Raw genomic sequence first — 16,250 nt, forward strand, 5'->3', positions numbered from 1 at the left:
GAAGGCGTATATGTTTTTGGTCACCCATCCAGACACTAATCCCACCGGAGAGGGCTTAACTTAAGTATTACAAAGCTGTCAGATGCTCAGAGAGCACGCTTAAACTTGTGGTGAAAAGAAGTTTATCAACATGTCAGCCCAGAACCTCGTTCCCAGGGTCTCTCGAGCAAGCTCGCCCCAGGCGTTAAGATGAGAGACCCTGGGAACGAGGTTGGTCAGCCCAGAAGCCAATGTTTCTCACTTCCCATTTATTTTCTTCAATCTTTCTGGGTTCAGTACTTTGCTAGTAACCACATGTCTTCTCAGGCTATTTACCCAAGGCTTCTACCATGGCACTACAATGATAGACAATACCAAAACAATATCGTGCACTGTTAGAGCTACATATTACGCAAGGACAGATTTTTTTCGTCGTACGAACGTGTGAGAACCTGTGAGCCAAAGGGCCTCTGCTGGTATGACTTCTGGGTGACCCCTTAAATGGTCTTAATGACCCCCCAACTTGAAAAAATTGTCTCGAACGGTGCACGTACCACAGGGACGCCAGTGTACCCGCACGTAGGGTCTAGTTATCACGTGCATTCGCCACACAGTCCAAACAAAGGGAAAGGAATGTAGTTCGGAAGAAAGCAGCCGTTGTTTGTGTGACGAGGAGCGTTGCGTGACCACACAGATAACGGCTGCGTAGAAGACTAGTTGTAGTATTAACGGGGTTCCACTGTAAATATGAGCCCAGCTTCTTGTATGTCAAAATTTCCGGTTCTTGATTCAGTTACAAATCAGTAAGTCTGCTTTTACCGTATCCATATTAAATGTAAATGCTGCATTCAACAACTTGCCCATTCGCATGACATACACATGAACCGGAACCAAGGTGGGGGAGAGGAAGATGGAATGATCAATCTGAAAAATTACCAACTTTATATCTCACCATCCTCTTCATCAAACCAAATTACCGTGCGTGACGTGAAAAGACAGTGAAAGACACTACCTTACCGGGCTAATTGACCTTGGCTTCGCTTTTTCTAAAGCAAACTTAGAACTGCTTGAAGGCAAGCAATTGTGTAGCAGTGTTTTATACACCAACAAGTGTATTTCCGGGATAACTTGCATTTCTTCGGTATCCAATTCTTTTACTACATCCTTAATTTCCACCAACCCCAAACGAACAGCTCCGATAACTTTTGCCGCCACACCCATTCTTTCTTCCTTCTTGTACTTGATCCACTGCATCACTGATTTGAAAACAAAGTTTTCTGTAGGCGCGTTGAGGTCGTCTCGACTGAGAAGGTTCGACAGCTGATCTGCATCAATATGGGACAAGAATTCTTCACTTCCACAAATTTCCTTATAAATTAAGGCCATTTCACGTTGCGTAGCCTCTTTCAAGTCCTCCAGACCAAGCCGATCGGCCATCATACAGATGAGGCAGTACGTTCGCAAATCAAACTTCTGATATTCGGTCTGAAGGTACTCACAGCACTGTTGGAGAACACTTGTAACTTGTAGATGATCAGCAGCAAGCAAAACTTCAAACACGTTTTCATCATTAAAGTTAATCTCTCCACCGTAGATGGCATCCATCACAATCTTCAAAGCAGCTGCAGAAATGTTCTCATCTTTCAGCTCAATCACTTCCTGGTTGGATTCCTTCATTCCGCGAGCAAACATGGCGTGGAAATAATCACTATTTGCAGCGAGTACAATCCGATGGACGGAAAACTCTTCGTCGCCAACTTTTAAACGGACATCGATGAATTCACCCTGCTCCCGAAACAGAGCACACTTAGACAGTAGAATTTCAGAATGAGTGACGACCATATCTGAAGTACAGCAGGAGACACCTGAACGCACCGAAAAAGTTTAACAATGTGGATCACGATATTCGTCACGCAATATAGACGATAGAAGAGAGACCCTGGAAATGAGGTTGCTACCCATGGCAGCTACGTACTCACAAATGTGCATACCCCTCGGAAATTGAATTAACGTCCTAACGGTTGGTTAAGAGATATCAAAACCTATAGGTTTCCGTGGTATTTAAAGCTGGTTAGCGCTAACCATGCTTCGAGCAACCCGGGCCAGAAAGCAGGGATCCGGGCGAATAATCACAACTCCGTAATAATTTATCTTCTGTGCCCCACGGGTGGGGTGTAACGCTTGATGTTCTTAGTTTAAAGCAAGAGCTCATCATGGGGAGCCTCTATTATCTTCAAACCGCATGAATCGCGCATTACTTTACAGTAATTCCCCTGTTGTTAAGTGAGCCCAGTCAACATGCATGACGAGTAACTCTCACTGTCACTCTTGGTAGTCCCTGGTTCAACTCCTGTAGGGGTGAATAATAATAATAATAATAATAATAATAATAATAATAATAATAATAATAATAATAATAATAATAATAATAATGATAATAATAATAATAATAATAATAATAATAATGATAATGATAATGATGATAATGATAATGATAATGATAATAATAATAATAATAATGATAATGATAATAATAATAATAATAAATTCACAAGCGCTTCACATCAATGAAAAAAAAAAGAAAAAAAAATTGCTTACATAAAATAGATCTCAGAAATCTTGGGACCAATTTCTAAATTACGTTCATAGTTAGTGTACTTTTACTCGACAATAACCCTTTTGAAAAAGAAAAGTCTTCAGGGCTTTCTTGAAACTACCTACAGAATCGCACACTCTTAGCTCCTGTGGAAGGGCATTCCAAAGCTGAGTGGCACACACGGAAAATGCCCTGAAAACCTACGATTTTAAACTATAAGATTGTGTCTTCAGAAGTTGCTTGTTTCCTGACCAAAGGCTATGGCAAAGTCTATAAGGTCTAATAGATCCTGGAGATAAACAGGTGCCATACTATTCACCAATTTATATGCAAATAACAAGATTTTAAATTCTACGAGCTGCTCAACTGGCCACCAATAAAGCTCTATTAGTACTGACAATATGTGATCATGTTTCCTAGACAATGTAACTAGCCTAGCAGAAACCGTACAAATGTGTTATTGCGCCTTTCAATAACATGCGGACTCTGACAATCGACAAATGCGTTTTTTGCTACCGTCAATCAAATGTTCGGCGGCTCCTCCCAGCTTCCGACTATGTTGACTGAACTGTGCTCAACGATTTGATTTGATTACTGCACGCTCGACAATAGTCGGAAGATTGGAGGAGCCGTCGAACATTTGATTCCGCAAGAGTCCGCGTGTTATTGAAAGGCGCAGTAACTTTGATGTATCACACGAGGATTCGGTCGCCGCGCATGCTCAACACAGTGACTTTTGACCCATGGCAGAGGTCTCTTTTCCCGTACTTGTCAGCCCAGCGAATGCAAAAGAAAAGAGACCTTTGCTAACAGGGAACTATAAGAGGTGAATAGTTTGAAAATCTGGGAGAGATTACTGTCCTGACCTTTCAATTTCCATCCATGGCTCAAAAATGTGGTGTGCTTGAGCTCCCTATATTTACTACATGGCCAGTTGGGTGTCCTGCATTAGACAAAATAAAATCTACAAGCGTCACTCTTAATTAATCGCAAGTTATATGTACAAATTCAACGAGTGGTCAGAACGAGTCTTGAACCCAGGAACTCTGGATCTCAAGGCAAGTGTCCAAACCACTGGGCCGCACTGCCTCCTTCACGGAAAAAGTTCCTTTATAATTAATGATTTTATAAAATAAGTTCATCTTAAGTAAACAGATTTGTTTGCGTGGAATATGTTAACATCGTTGTCACTCTCTGCTTTACCCAGAGGAATTCATTTTATAATAATCATTAGGAGACTTTTTCCCTGTTTTAGCCTGATCTAAACATTTGGGAGGTTGAGTATGCATAACTGTCTTCAATAACTCCATAACTGCATTTTCACTCTAGGTAGGGAATGGGTTTAACTTTACAGTTGCACATTTCAGGAGCTGGAACCTAAAATTTGTGAAGATCTTTGCAAGCTATGGGACGCAGACCATTCCAATCAGGGTGGATGCATGGCAAGAACAACCAATAGCATTTGTGGACGAGGAAGGCCGCCAGGAACTGTGCAACCAGTCTCACTCCTCCCCTAGTCAGTGGCAGCGTAAACAGCCAAGTGTGAGTTATGCCACTATTCAGCAGGTGCACGCAACCCACACTTCATCCCTCCCAATCCCTGTGCCAATTCCCCCTGCTCGACACACCATCCCCGCTCACTATCCTCATCATCATGGTCAAGTCGCCGCAGCTCAGCCCATGACAGTCCACACCCATCCAACTGTTCCTTTTGCAGCACAGGCTGTTGCACTACAGTCTCAGTTTCGTTCGACAGCCCAAGGTTTTCGGGAGCTATTGTCTCAACACCTCATATGAAGACAATAAAGCCACCCCCACGGGGTTCAAGAGGACCATTTAATGATTCAAGGAAGTGAATGGACTGAAATGTAGTGGTCCATCATTTCTCTCAAATTCTACCCTGCGAGCAGTGGGTTTCTCCTACGCTTCCCGAGAAGGAAACCACTTCGAGCAACCGTTAGTTTCTCTGAGCGTGCCGCCCTTCAGCGCCAAGGACGAATAAATTACATTTGAACCGGTAAAACGAGTTAGTAAACTTGTTTTGGCGATTGCACGTGCGTTCAGCTACGTAACTGCTGCTTTCCCGCGAAATAAGACAAAGTGATGTCAAATACACCACGTGGGGTGTGACGTACTTTGCACATGCCCGATGGAAAATCAAACGGTTGCCCGTGTTCGCAGTGGTTTCTTTCTCCAGGGGTACTAAAATTCCTGCCATCAGTCAGCCATGGGTTGGTTTCATGAACAAAGATTTGCACAGTGGGTGGAAGGGATGATTTGGGGATTAGAGCTAAAATATTGCTGGTAAACAATCAAATGTATTCCCAAACTTTGTCTAGTCTGGTGTAAGTGCATAGTGTGCTTGCTGAACTGCATTGTTTGGCGAGAGAGATATAAAGCAAAAGCATGCACTCAGACATGTCAGAGTTTACGGACATTTATTACTGGTAATAAAGGAACATGTTCCGTTAGGTTATTAATATTACATAACGTCACTGTTTAAAGACATTATGTCTTGTAATGCTACAGAAACTGATCATGGTGTCTTCTATTCTATGTGCACATTTTTTTGGTAAGTTACTTGTAAGCTGTGCTTGCCAGAATGTCTGGAATTGGTAATGTGGGTTTGGTAGTACCACAACATATTTCATGAACACTAAAACCTACTAGATAAAAAACCTAGCTTCTTTACAGTTGAACATCGTTGCACTATGACAGTACTAGTCTCTTTCCATTTTACAATAAATGTATGAAACTGTGATTTATACTAGTGAACAACATTAATGGTAGAATTGTTTCCCAGTGATTAAATAATCTGAATTGTTATATACCAAGACGTTCGCTCAGCAAAACGTGCACTGTGATTGTTTGATTTTTGGTCACGTGCCCCTGATCAAATTCAAATGTATCCCGACCGGGATACAATTGTTGCCCACCTGGGATGTTTTGCTACGATTGTTGAGGGAAAAGTCTAAATAAAAAACAAAACACGTAATCACAATCAATCACCTATTGTAAGTATAGCCGCGCTATCTTTCTAGCCTCCTCGGCAATCAGTACTCTCTCTATAATTAATTCATGGAATAATTATGTGAAATATTTTTCTTTTTTATGTCATCCCTTGCAACGAACTTGGTGCAAATATAGTCGTTGTTTTTGTTGAAATCTAACATTGGCATCCCATTCACTTTATTTAAACATGGCCATAACCCCAAAATATTTTTTTTGCTAAAATGAATCTTTGCACCTGTTCGAAACGCATCGCGGCCTTTTTTCCTTTTTCTAACAAATCCTGCCATTGTTACAGTAGAGGCTTCGATAGTTGCAAAAATCCAAGCATCTTTTGTTCATGACCGAGTTAGAAGGGGAGTGGGTCTCTTCCTGTTTTTATGTCACAAACTGATTTACATTGCATTAACTCTTTGTAAAAATGCATGCAAAGTAGATTGTGACGTGAAAACGGGAATAGACCCACTCGCCTTCTGATTCTGTCGTAAACAAAAGATGCTTGGATTTTTGCAACTTCGCAAGCCTATAAAAAGGCAGGATTTGTTAGAAAAAGGAAAAAATGGCCACAATGCGTCTCGAACAGGTAAAAAGATTCATTTTAGCGAAAAAAATATTTTGGGGTTATGGGCACTTTAAACATGGCATGTAATAAGAATTAATTTTTATTACAGATACAAATATTGTTTTCTCCCTTAACAGCCCCTAAAGTGACCAATGACTATGTATAAACTACAATAAAATACAAATGAAAAAACTAAAAAAATCAATCACTTAAAATATACATCTAACAGAGGCCAAAATCAATATGGAGAGGACAAATAGAAAAAAAGTAAGGTGGTGCATTTATATAGCGCCCTTATCACAATGATCAATTTACCCCCAGCGGACTGGAAGCATATATAGGCGCAAATTGCAGCCGCTTCTAAGCAGTCCATGCATGCTGGTACTCATTTTACCGACCTTGGAAGGATGGAAAGCTGAGTGAACTTTAGCAGGAAAGAAGGTCGCCAAATATTCCAGTCTCGGCAGAACCGGGAATGGAACCCTTGACCTTTGGGTTGGTTGGCAGATATCTTACCACTGCACCAACCCCTCAGCTATAAAGCATCTTTTGTTCATGACCGAGTTAGAAGGGGAGTGGGTCTATTCCTGTTTTTATGTCACAAACTGATTTACATTGCATTAACTCTTTGTAAAAATGCATGCATAGTAGATTGTGACGTGAAAACGGGAATAGACCCACTCCCCTTCTGATTCGGGGATATGGAGATAAAAGCTTACTAGTCGCACTCTAAGTTACCACGTCTCAACCAGTGGGATAACACTATTTTGAGACACTTTTTGCCGCGGCAATCTTACTGAAAACAATCCAATCACTGCCACGCGCTGTGGTAACATTACTGCCTACCTGTCAGGGCGCCGATTATTTTGCGAAATCTGTGAAAACGGGCAAAAGAAATTCACAGAGCTCTCAAATGTTAATGAATTTTTATTACAGATACAAATATTGTTTTCTTGTTTACAGCCCCTAAGGCGACCAATGACTATGTAAAAACTACAATAAAATACAAATGAAAAAACTAAAAAAAATCAATGACTTGAAATATACATCTGTAAATTGAACAAACAATATCTCAATAAATTCTATACAAGAACAAAAGGTTAACAAAAGGAAAGCTTTACTTCCTCAGACTAGATCTAAATTTATAATATTGGGATCAAGACTTTTAACGCATTCAATAGAATGTTTTGAATAGAATGTCCTTTTCCTTAGTAATACTTCTAGTAACTTAAATAAGGACAGAGATTGTGTATTTTACTGTGTGAAAACATGAAGAAATGAAGTTTATCATTGCGACACTGAAGGGCAGATTTGTTTAGGATTTTCAAAAGGAGAAGCAATCGTCTGGCTTTAAATTTTTTTTTTTGTGAGTTTCATTGACAAACATACAATAAAGATTACAATACTTACTTTAAAATGTTTGTCAGGAAACCAGCTAAGTTTGCAAAAGAGGTGATGAGATCTCATATCCACGATTGATAGGCCAAGTATTTCACGAGTAATTAAAGTTCAAATTCCAGCAATGGTTTTGTTTTTCACTGCTGTAGGAAAAACATAGGGTCTAACTTACAGAACTGCCCTCAAACTTGGTTTGTAGGAGTCATTTTTGACATGGTCAACGACATTTTCAATGACAACGCCAGACTTTTTTGAGAGTTTGTACAATATGCAAACCATTTGAGTCAAGATGCAATCCACGCAGTTATTGAAAGCTAACCTTTTTGAAATGGGTGCTTAAGACTTAAAATAGTGTTTATCAGTGCCATTTAAAATGGGTGCGAGACTCACATCGCTCGCTGGCTCACAGTTTGTCAAGACCCGTGTCTGACTCACACCTGAGTATTATTTAGAATAATTTAATAATATTCGTAGTACCTATGAACTTAAACATGGTGTCATGCAGATTCATGTGCGAGGTGAGAAATATTTGGAAACAAAACATTATTTCTTAATGCTGGGATACTTTAAGAGGAGAATTTGCCTAGATTGCACACGGATTATTTTAAAAATGATCTTTGTTTTGTTGTATCCAGCTTGTAAATGGTACAAAACAGTGATATAAATGTTTTTGCTGTGGATATCGAAGCTTATCTTATGTATTTTCTGCTGTGAGATTCTCCATTTTTATAGGAACATAACACAAAACTGCACTTTTGTCAACTTTTCCTAAATTTTCCCACCCATCCAAAACAACTGGATAGACCTCTCCTGGTGAAATAGTAATACCACTGTCAACTGGAAAACAGTTGATGATGAAAAATACCCTCCCTCCAACTTCTACAGCTCCAAGATTGTTTGGGGGAATGTTTGTTTGTTGTACTACAGACCAAGCATTCACTTGCTCATCGTAAACTTCAATTGCAGCTGCACTACCTGTAGGTTGAGGAAGGTCATGCGTAGAAATAGAGCAAGTTCCCCCAGCAACATAGAGTTTGTTGTTTACTACTAAAAGACTGGATCCAAAGTGTGGTGTTGTTGTTGATGCTTTCTGTTCCCATGCATTTCTCTTTGGATCAAAACAAAATAGTACGGAAGAGAATGCCTCAGAGCTAGGCCAACGTGACCCGGGTTCAAAATAACTTCTTCCTTGACCATATAATACATATAGGCAAGATTTGTACACCACCCCAGCTTCATTAGAAAATGTTTTTGGACCCAAGTTATAACGCTTGGCATTTGAGCAAGTGAAAGATTGCCAGTGATTTGTAGCTACATTGTATCTGTATGGTGCAGAATATTGATAAATGACATAAATGTGGTCTTCAAAATAGCATAAGCAGCCAATTTGATTGACTGAATCAGGCAGTGGTGGGAGTGTGCCCCAAGTGTTATGAACTATGTCATAACAATAGATAGTGTTGATGCTTTTTGCTGCAACATACAAATAATTACCAGCATACTGAGCACAACAGCAACCTTTGACCTTAGTTAGTTGGGGCATTGATGGCAACTGCTGCCATGTTTTAGACATGATGTCGAAGTACTTTATCTCACTCATGGGAAGAATAGCAACAAGTACCTGAAAAAGAAAGCAACAAAAAAAAAAGGATTCAAGATTACCCATTTGTAATCACTGATGTGCCCATTTATAACTTGTTGGTGAGCAGCAGCTATTAAATGCAATGCAAAACTCTCAAATGTATCAAAATCTCCCCATATTTGAGTTTTAATGGCTGAGCTAATTTCCTCCAGAGGCCAGGTACAGCCTACCCTGGATGCCAGAGAAATTTTTTTTTTTCAAGGTCTGAGACAACGCTAAACGAGATAAGACAATGACTGAAGACGGAAAACTTATTTAAGGTGGCCTATGCAGATCTATGCAGCAAGTGTTTCTGTAGGGGTTTCTGCTCTTGCCCCATTTTTAGTGCAGTCAAAAGATCGAAAAGCTTTCTCATCTGTAAAACCCCATGGGAGTGCTTGCGACGCAGGCTATGTTTGACGAAAAATCTGAACTGACAACTGAGGTTCTTGGCTTGTGCCACCAGAGGTTTTTTTTTTCCGTCTTTGGTCCTTTCCTTCATCTCACACAGCACTGTCTCAGACTTTGGAAAGAAATTCCTCTGGCACCCTGGGCAGGAGCCCATGAGTAGGAGCTTGCCTCTCCCATACGATCCCCATGAATTAACCTTTGGACATATCTTTCTTTTTTGAGAATGCCACGAGTTCTTCAGCTGTGTACCCACTGTTTAGATTGGCCAATCAGAATAAAGTTATTGTCAACCGAAGATAAAAATAGCAAAAGCAATGTATGCAAAGTGATGAAAATGCAAGTCTCCTGCTGAAGTGTTAGTTCTAAAAATTCTCTACATTGTACTTGCACAAATCCCATAATACACCTGTTTTACCCCCCAAAAATATGCATAGGCATTGTTTCGATCTCTTTTGGGACATCTTCATGTCCCAGGAGAAATTGCAAACAATGATTACGCAAAATTTTGAGGGGGTAAAAGAGGTGTATTATGGGATTTGTGCAAGTGGAGAATAGGAAGCTACATGTGAAGGTTGACTCCCCGGGAGGGGGGACTCCCAAATAAAAAGGGGAGGGATGCTCATCGGAAATTTTAAAATATATGAAACCCCTAAAGGAGACCAATCTGGGCATGGCCCAGGCTTTTTTGGACCCCTAAAAGAGACCATATAACACAGAGAAATAAAAAACTTTCACCTATGTGAAGAAATATAAAAGTGTAAATAGACACTTTTATATTTCTTTGCACGCAATCCTAAAAGACCTTCTTGGCTACATATGATTGTGTTTTGCCCAGAACACCTAAGTGAGACCAAAATCCGAAATTTACACGCCTAAGCAAGACGACGAGCATCCCTCCCCTTTTTATATGGGACTTCCCCCACCCCAGGGGGTTGACTCAAGGACTGGATGGTTACAGCCACACTCCAAATAACAATTTATTTTCGACAGTGTCAGGATTTTGGCCATTCTCGATTCACGGGAAGTTTTTCCAGCTAGTGCATCACAATTCACGGATACCACATGCAGGGCTGTCAACTCCCGGACAATCCGGGAGACTCCAGATTTTGGATTGTATTTCCTGGTCTTAAGATTATGGTCTGAAATCTCCCTATGAATTGCTGAAGTTTGTCATTTCTAGTGAGAATTGACTTTCACAGCAATAAAATTTCAAATACTTTGTGTTGTTTGAGTTATTTTAACATTCCAAATTAATAACAAAATTCAAACATTTCATATTAAACTCCGCTAAACCGTTTGTTGCTATTGATGGATTTTAATTTAAGCAATAATGTGATCGGTCCAAAAGAGCCTAATCAAATTAAACATAATTAACTATTGTAGGGTAAGAGCTGTTTTCTACCCATGTAAACCATGTGCGCGTTAACCTCACTACTGGAATTGCGTCCACACGCAAGGACAGAAAAACTCTGACCAGGGTGGGAATTGAACCCACGACCTTCAGGGTAAGCAACCCCTGCTCCACCAACTGAGCTTCAAGGTTGTGTGTGGGCCGGATACCATGCAGTAGGGCTAATGCTCACATGGTTTACATGAAATAACATCATAGGCATTATGACGTCATCTATCATCCCATCCCTATCAATGCTATTTTTAACAAATTGATGTTAGTTTATCATGTGTCTGTCCTGTTATTGATCATGAATTTCGTGATAACATTGTCAAAGTAGCTGTAGATCCACGCGGCGATTCGAAGACTACTTTGACAATGTTATCACGAAAGTCATCGTCAATATAACAGCACAGACACATGAAAAACTGACATTAATTTGTTTTTACAATAATATAATAGCAAAAAGGCAGAGGGATCAAAATAAGTCAAAACACAAGAAGAACATGGGACAAAAGTGCGAGAAACTTCAATCTGACGCTAGCAATATCACGTCATCCTTGCATAAATTATAAATTTGTGTGTCTGTGTCTGCCATTGCCCTTTGGAGCTCTAGCAACTGGAAGAAACTTAATGCTAAAAAATGTAAAGAAATGCAAATGATTGTGCTTTCTTAAGGAGATTTCGGAACCCATACGATTGAGGATCGAAGATCAAGCACTTGAACTTGTCACTTGTCATGATTAAACCTTACTATTCTATCCTATTCTGTTCTATAAGACTTTAGGGGTTGACAGCCCTGCACAGGGTTGCCCCACCCCACTGCTTGTCCATTGATTGGGGATGTGTTGTGTGACATCCAATGTATTATCATTATAACCATACTCCAATTTCTGTCAAGAACGGGCCTCTTACACATGCTGCTTTTTATGATTTTTCTTCGCTACTGGAAAGGCTAGTGTCCTCTCCTGGCTATCTTCTTCTAGCCGGTGATTTCAATTTTCATTTCAACGATCATCTGACAACACCTCTGATAAGTTTCTTGACCTCTTCAACTGTTCCAATCTGGAAGTCTGTAATGTCTACACCCCGACGCATAAAAACAACTACGTCTTGGTCCTCATAATTACCAGATCCCCTGAAGCGATCACCTTAAATTTATCAGTGAATGACCCGGTTAGCTCTGATCACTTCGCTGTTCATTGCACATTGGCTATCAAGAGACCACCTAAAGCTAAGCTCATCCTCACATCACATAAACTCCGCACCATTGATCCAGGCAACCTACGGTGTGACATTCGCTCCTTTGCCTTAGACAACTGACCGTCTCAGGAAAATACAGAGCTGTGCGACCAGTATGGCTCAGTTCTATCTTCAATTTTAGATAAACATGCACCTCTGAGCACAAGGATCATCATTTTGCGACCTAATGCTCCTTGGTACAGTGAGGAATTCAGAAAACAGAAATCAACCAGCCACAAGCTTGAAAGGCGCTGGCGACACTCCAAACTTGAATCAGACTATCGACCCTATGCAAATCAACGCACTGTCATTCAGAACACTATTTTCAGTCAAGAATGGACTACTACGCTAATCTTCTTTCGGAGGCTGGCAAGGACAAAAAAGCCCTGTTTCGTTCAATCGACCTTTTCCTTCACAAGAAAGCAGAGAAAAGTTTCCCAACCAGCTTCTCTGTTGAAGATCTTGCTAAGACATTTGTCACCTTTTTCAAAGATAAAATAAACCGTATCAGAAACATACCTACTCCTCCAGAAATTCGCGAATTCTTTTCCACCCTGGATATTTCTACCATTAATTGTGAACTTAGCAACTTCTCACCTACCTTGAATTCCGAACTTTTGAAAATTGCTCATTCCGTAGTGCAGAAATCATGCTGTCTGGATCCTCTACCTGCCACGTTACTGAAAGAACACTTCAACTTGCTCTTACCATCTATTTGTAGAATTGTAAACTTGTCGCTGGAATCTGGTCATTTGCCTTCATCTCTTAAAAGTGCCGCTTTAACACCTCTACTCAAGAAACCTAACCTGGACCATGAAGTTCTTAGTAACGTTACGCCTATCTCAAACCTCAAGACGGTTATCTCAAAAGTTATTAAGAAGCTTGTGACAGTGTGTCTTCAAGTTATCTTGATTCTCACAAACTCACAGAGCCGCTACAGTCAGCCTACAAACCATTTCACAGCTGCGAAACTGCCCTTGTTCGTGTTCAAAATGACATTTGCTTGCTATGGATAATTGCCACTGTGTCACATTCCTGCTACATGATCTCTCTGCTGCATTTTGACACTGTTGGCCATGAAATATTGCTCAAAAGATTGAATTCTAAATTCTCGATATATGGCACTGCACTCGATTGGTTCCGCTCCTACCTTACTAACCGCACACAAGTTGTCTTAATCGACAGGAGGAAGTCACAGTCTCGTGAGCTCAAATGTGGAGTACCTCAAGGCTCCGTCCTTGAGCCCATCCTCTACCTACTTTACACTACTCCACTTGCCAACATTCTACGTTTCCACGACATGCATGTAATTTCATTTCTACGCTGATGACCCTCAGTTATACATTTCTTTTTCTGCTAACAACGATATGGAATTAACCAGTAGTACCGGTATTGCTAAAATTGAGGAATGTTCATCCGATCTTGATAGACCTTGATAAGTTGATGTCTTTAATCTTTAAACAAGCTGAAACTTAAACAAAGACAAAACTGCACTTTTTTACCTCTACTCAAATCATAGCCCTCAACAGTCTTTACCCACTTTGTTTTGGATCTGATACAATCCAGCTGTCTCCATGTTCCAGAAATATCGGTGTCGTTTTTGATAGTACTATGTCAATGCTTCCTCATGTCAATTCTGTTTGTAAAGCTGCCTTCTGTCATCTTCGAAACATTTCCCGTATAAGAAAATTGCTATCCACTAAAACCACTGAGACTCTAGTCCACACCTTTGTAACCTCCTAGTTGGATCACTGTAACTCTCTTCTATACAATATCCCAAAATATCTTACTTATGGTAAGTTATTAAAAAGCTTCACTCAGTACAGAATGGATTATGCTGAGCTTCGACTTATTACAAGCTCTTGCAAGTACCTATTTTATTCGACCTGCACTGGCTTCCAGTTTCCGAGAGAATTAAATTCAAAATAATTCTGCTCACTCACAAAGCTCTTCACCAGCAGTCTCATACCTATATTCAAGACCTGATACGCCGTTATTCAACTTCAAGAATGCCCCGGTCATCTTCAGCATTACACCTGAGTCGGGTGAACTTTACTCTCACGACGTATGGCTCTAGAGCTTTTGCTGTTTTGGCCCCTGAACTGTGGAACAAACTACCTGATGACGGGTTTTGCTAAAAGCAGGCCTGTGGCCCAGCGGCCCACGGCCCAGCGGCCCGGCGGCCTGAAGGCCCAGCGGCCTGCGACAGCCCGGCAGCCCGGAGGCCCGGTAGCCCAGTCCTGATTTTCCACAGTTTGTTTTGTCCATCTGCATCGGGTTTGGGCGTGCAAAATGGACGACGGTGAGTTTGAATTCGTTTACTATTTCAATTATTTGAATCCTTGTTTCTGTTTGTTGTTGTAAACAGACGAAAACAACAGAGAATGGCAACGTTTTCCACTTAGCAACATGCAACGAAAGAAAAGATTGAAATAATTATTAAAATCATAAACGAATTCACATTTGTGCGCCCAAACCCGATGAAAATCTGTGCATGTGCGTGGATTTACCGCTGGACAACAAAACTGTGTGGGCCTCTGGGCCACTGCGCCCCTGGCCGCCAGGCCGTCGCGGGCCGTGGGCCGCTGGGCCTTCGGGCCACGGGCCTGCTTTTAGCAAAACCCCCTGATGACATCCGTTCTTGTGACAATTTAAATCTTTTAAACGTAAACTTAAGACTCATCTTTTTAAAAAATATTTTTAACTGGATGATATGAACTTTAGGCTCGATTACCACCCGAGTCGAACTTCTCGACAAATAAAAATTAATGCGTCGTGACATTATATGGAAAAATATTTTCCTACCGGGCTCATTGACCTTGGTTTTGCTTTCTCTAAAGAAAACGTGGATCTGTTTGAAGGCCTGTAGTTGTGTATCAATGTTCTGTGTAATAACGTGTGTATTTCTGGGATAACCTGCATTTCTTCGGTGTCCAGTTCTTCGATTACGTCATTGATGTCCACCAGCCCCAAACGAACACCTCCGATAACTTTAGCCGCTACACCCATTCTTTCTTCCTTCTTGTACTTGATCCACTGCATCACCGATTTGAAAACGAAGTTCTCTGAGGGAGCGTTAAGGTCGTCTCGACTGAGAAGGTTCGACAGCTGATCTGCATCAATATGGGACAAGAATTCTTCACTTCCACAAATTTCCTTATAAATTAAGGCCATTTCACGTTGCGTAGCCTCTTTCAAGTCCTCCAGACCAAGCCGGTCAGCTATGCTACAGATGTAGCTGTAAGTTTGCACATCAAACTTCTGATGAACAAATTCCGTCTGAAGGTAATCACAGCACTGTTGGATGACACTTGTAACTTGTAGATGATCAGCAGCAAGCAAAACTTCGTACACGTTTTCATCGTTGATACTGATCTCTCCACCGTAGATGGCATCCATCACAATCTTCAAAGCAGCTGCAGAAATGTTCTCATCTTTGAGCTCAATCACTTCCTGGTTGGATTCCTTCATTCCATGAGCAAACATGGCGTGGAAATAATCACTATTTGCAGCGAGTACAATCCGATGGGCTGGAAACTCGTCGTCACCAACTTTTAAACGAACATCAATGAATTCACCTTGCTCACGAAACAGAGCACACTTAGACAGCAGTATTTCAGAATGAGCGACCATTTTTAAGGCCGACAGAAGGAAAAATGCATGATCATGTGATCAAAGCCCAGAGTCTGCATAATTAATCATTGTTTAACTAAGCTTGCTCCCAAGCGAAAAGTGTCTTCTTCTGATAACATAGCTCTGGTAAACCGTTAAATCGTAAATTGCCTCAATACTATCATGCTCGCCCTGAAGGAAATTCTCTTAGATGTTGTTCATTGTATGTCCCCTCCCCCAACTTTTCGGCGTTTTGAATACTTATCATAATAATTCCTCGAGCGCGTGTTGGAAATAGACGAGTTCACGCTCTTGATTGCATCATGGGTAATCACAGGGTCATAACGAGGTATATTTTTTCGTAAGTGATCCCATATTGTTACCCAAAATATTGATCCCTGATCCCAAAAACGATGTAAATTTTGATCCC

General features: G+C 40.7%; 2 protein-coding genes across 2 annotated transcripts in view; both read right to left on the bottom strand.

The window, feature by feature from the left end:
* Positions 1-1,860, bottom strand: part of LOC138038620 (kelch-like protein 3) — a 20,493-nt gene extending 18,633 nt beyond the window's left edge. Inside the window, exon 1 of the mRNA XM_068884607.1 lies at positions 997-1,860. Coding sequence (XP_068740708.1) covers positions 997-1,821 — 825 coding nt within the window. The 5' untranslated portion in view covers positions 1,822-1,860. The remainder of the gene's footprint in view (positions 1-996) is intronic.
* A 5,206-nt stretch (positions 1,861-7,066) lies between these two features.
* LOC138038622 (kelch-like protein 3) lies at positions 7,067-15,903 on the bottom strand. Its single transcript, XM_068884609.1, has 2 exons — positions 15,014-15,903; positions 7,067-9,165 (listed from the first exon to the last, which is right to left on the bottom strand). Exons 1-2 carry the CDS (start codon positions 15,839-15,841, stop codon positions 8,239-8,241), a joined length of 1,755 nt encoding a protein of 584 aa, XP_068740710.1. The 5' UTR covers positions 15,842-15,903; the 3' UTR covers positions 7,067-8,238.
* Positions 15,904-16,250: the final 347 nt, after the last annotated feature.

This window comes from Montipora capricornis, chromosome 2 (genome assembly GCF_036669925.1).
Source record: "Montipora capricornis isolate CH-2021 chromosome 2, ASM3666992v2, whole genome shotgun sequence".
Taxonomy (NCBI): Eukaryota; Metazoa; Cnidaria; class Anthozoa; order Scleractinia; family Acroporidae; genus Montipora; species Montipora capricornis.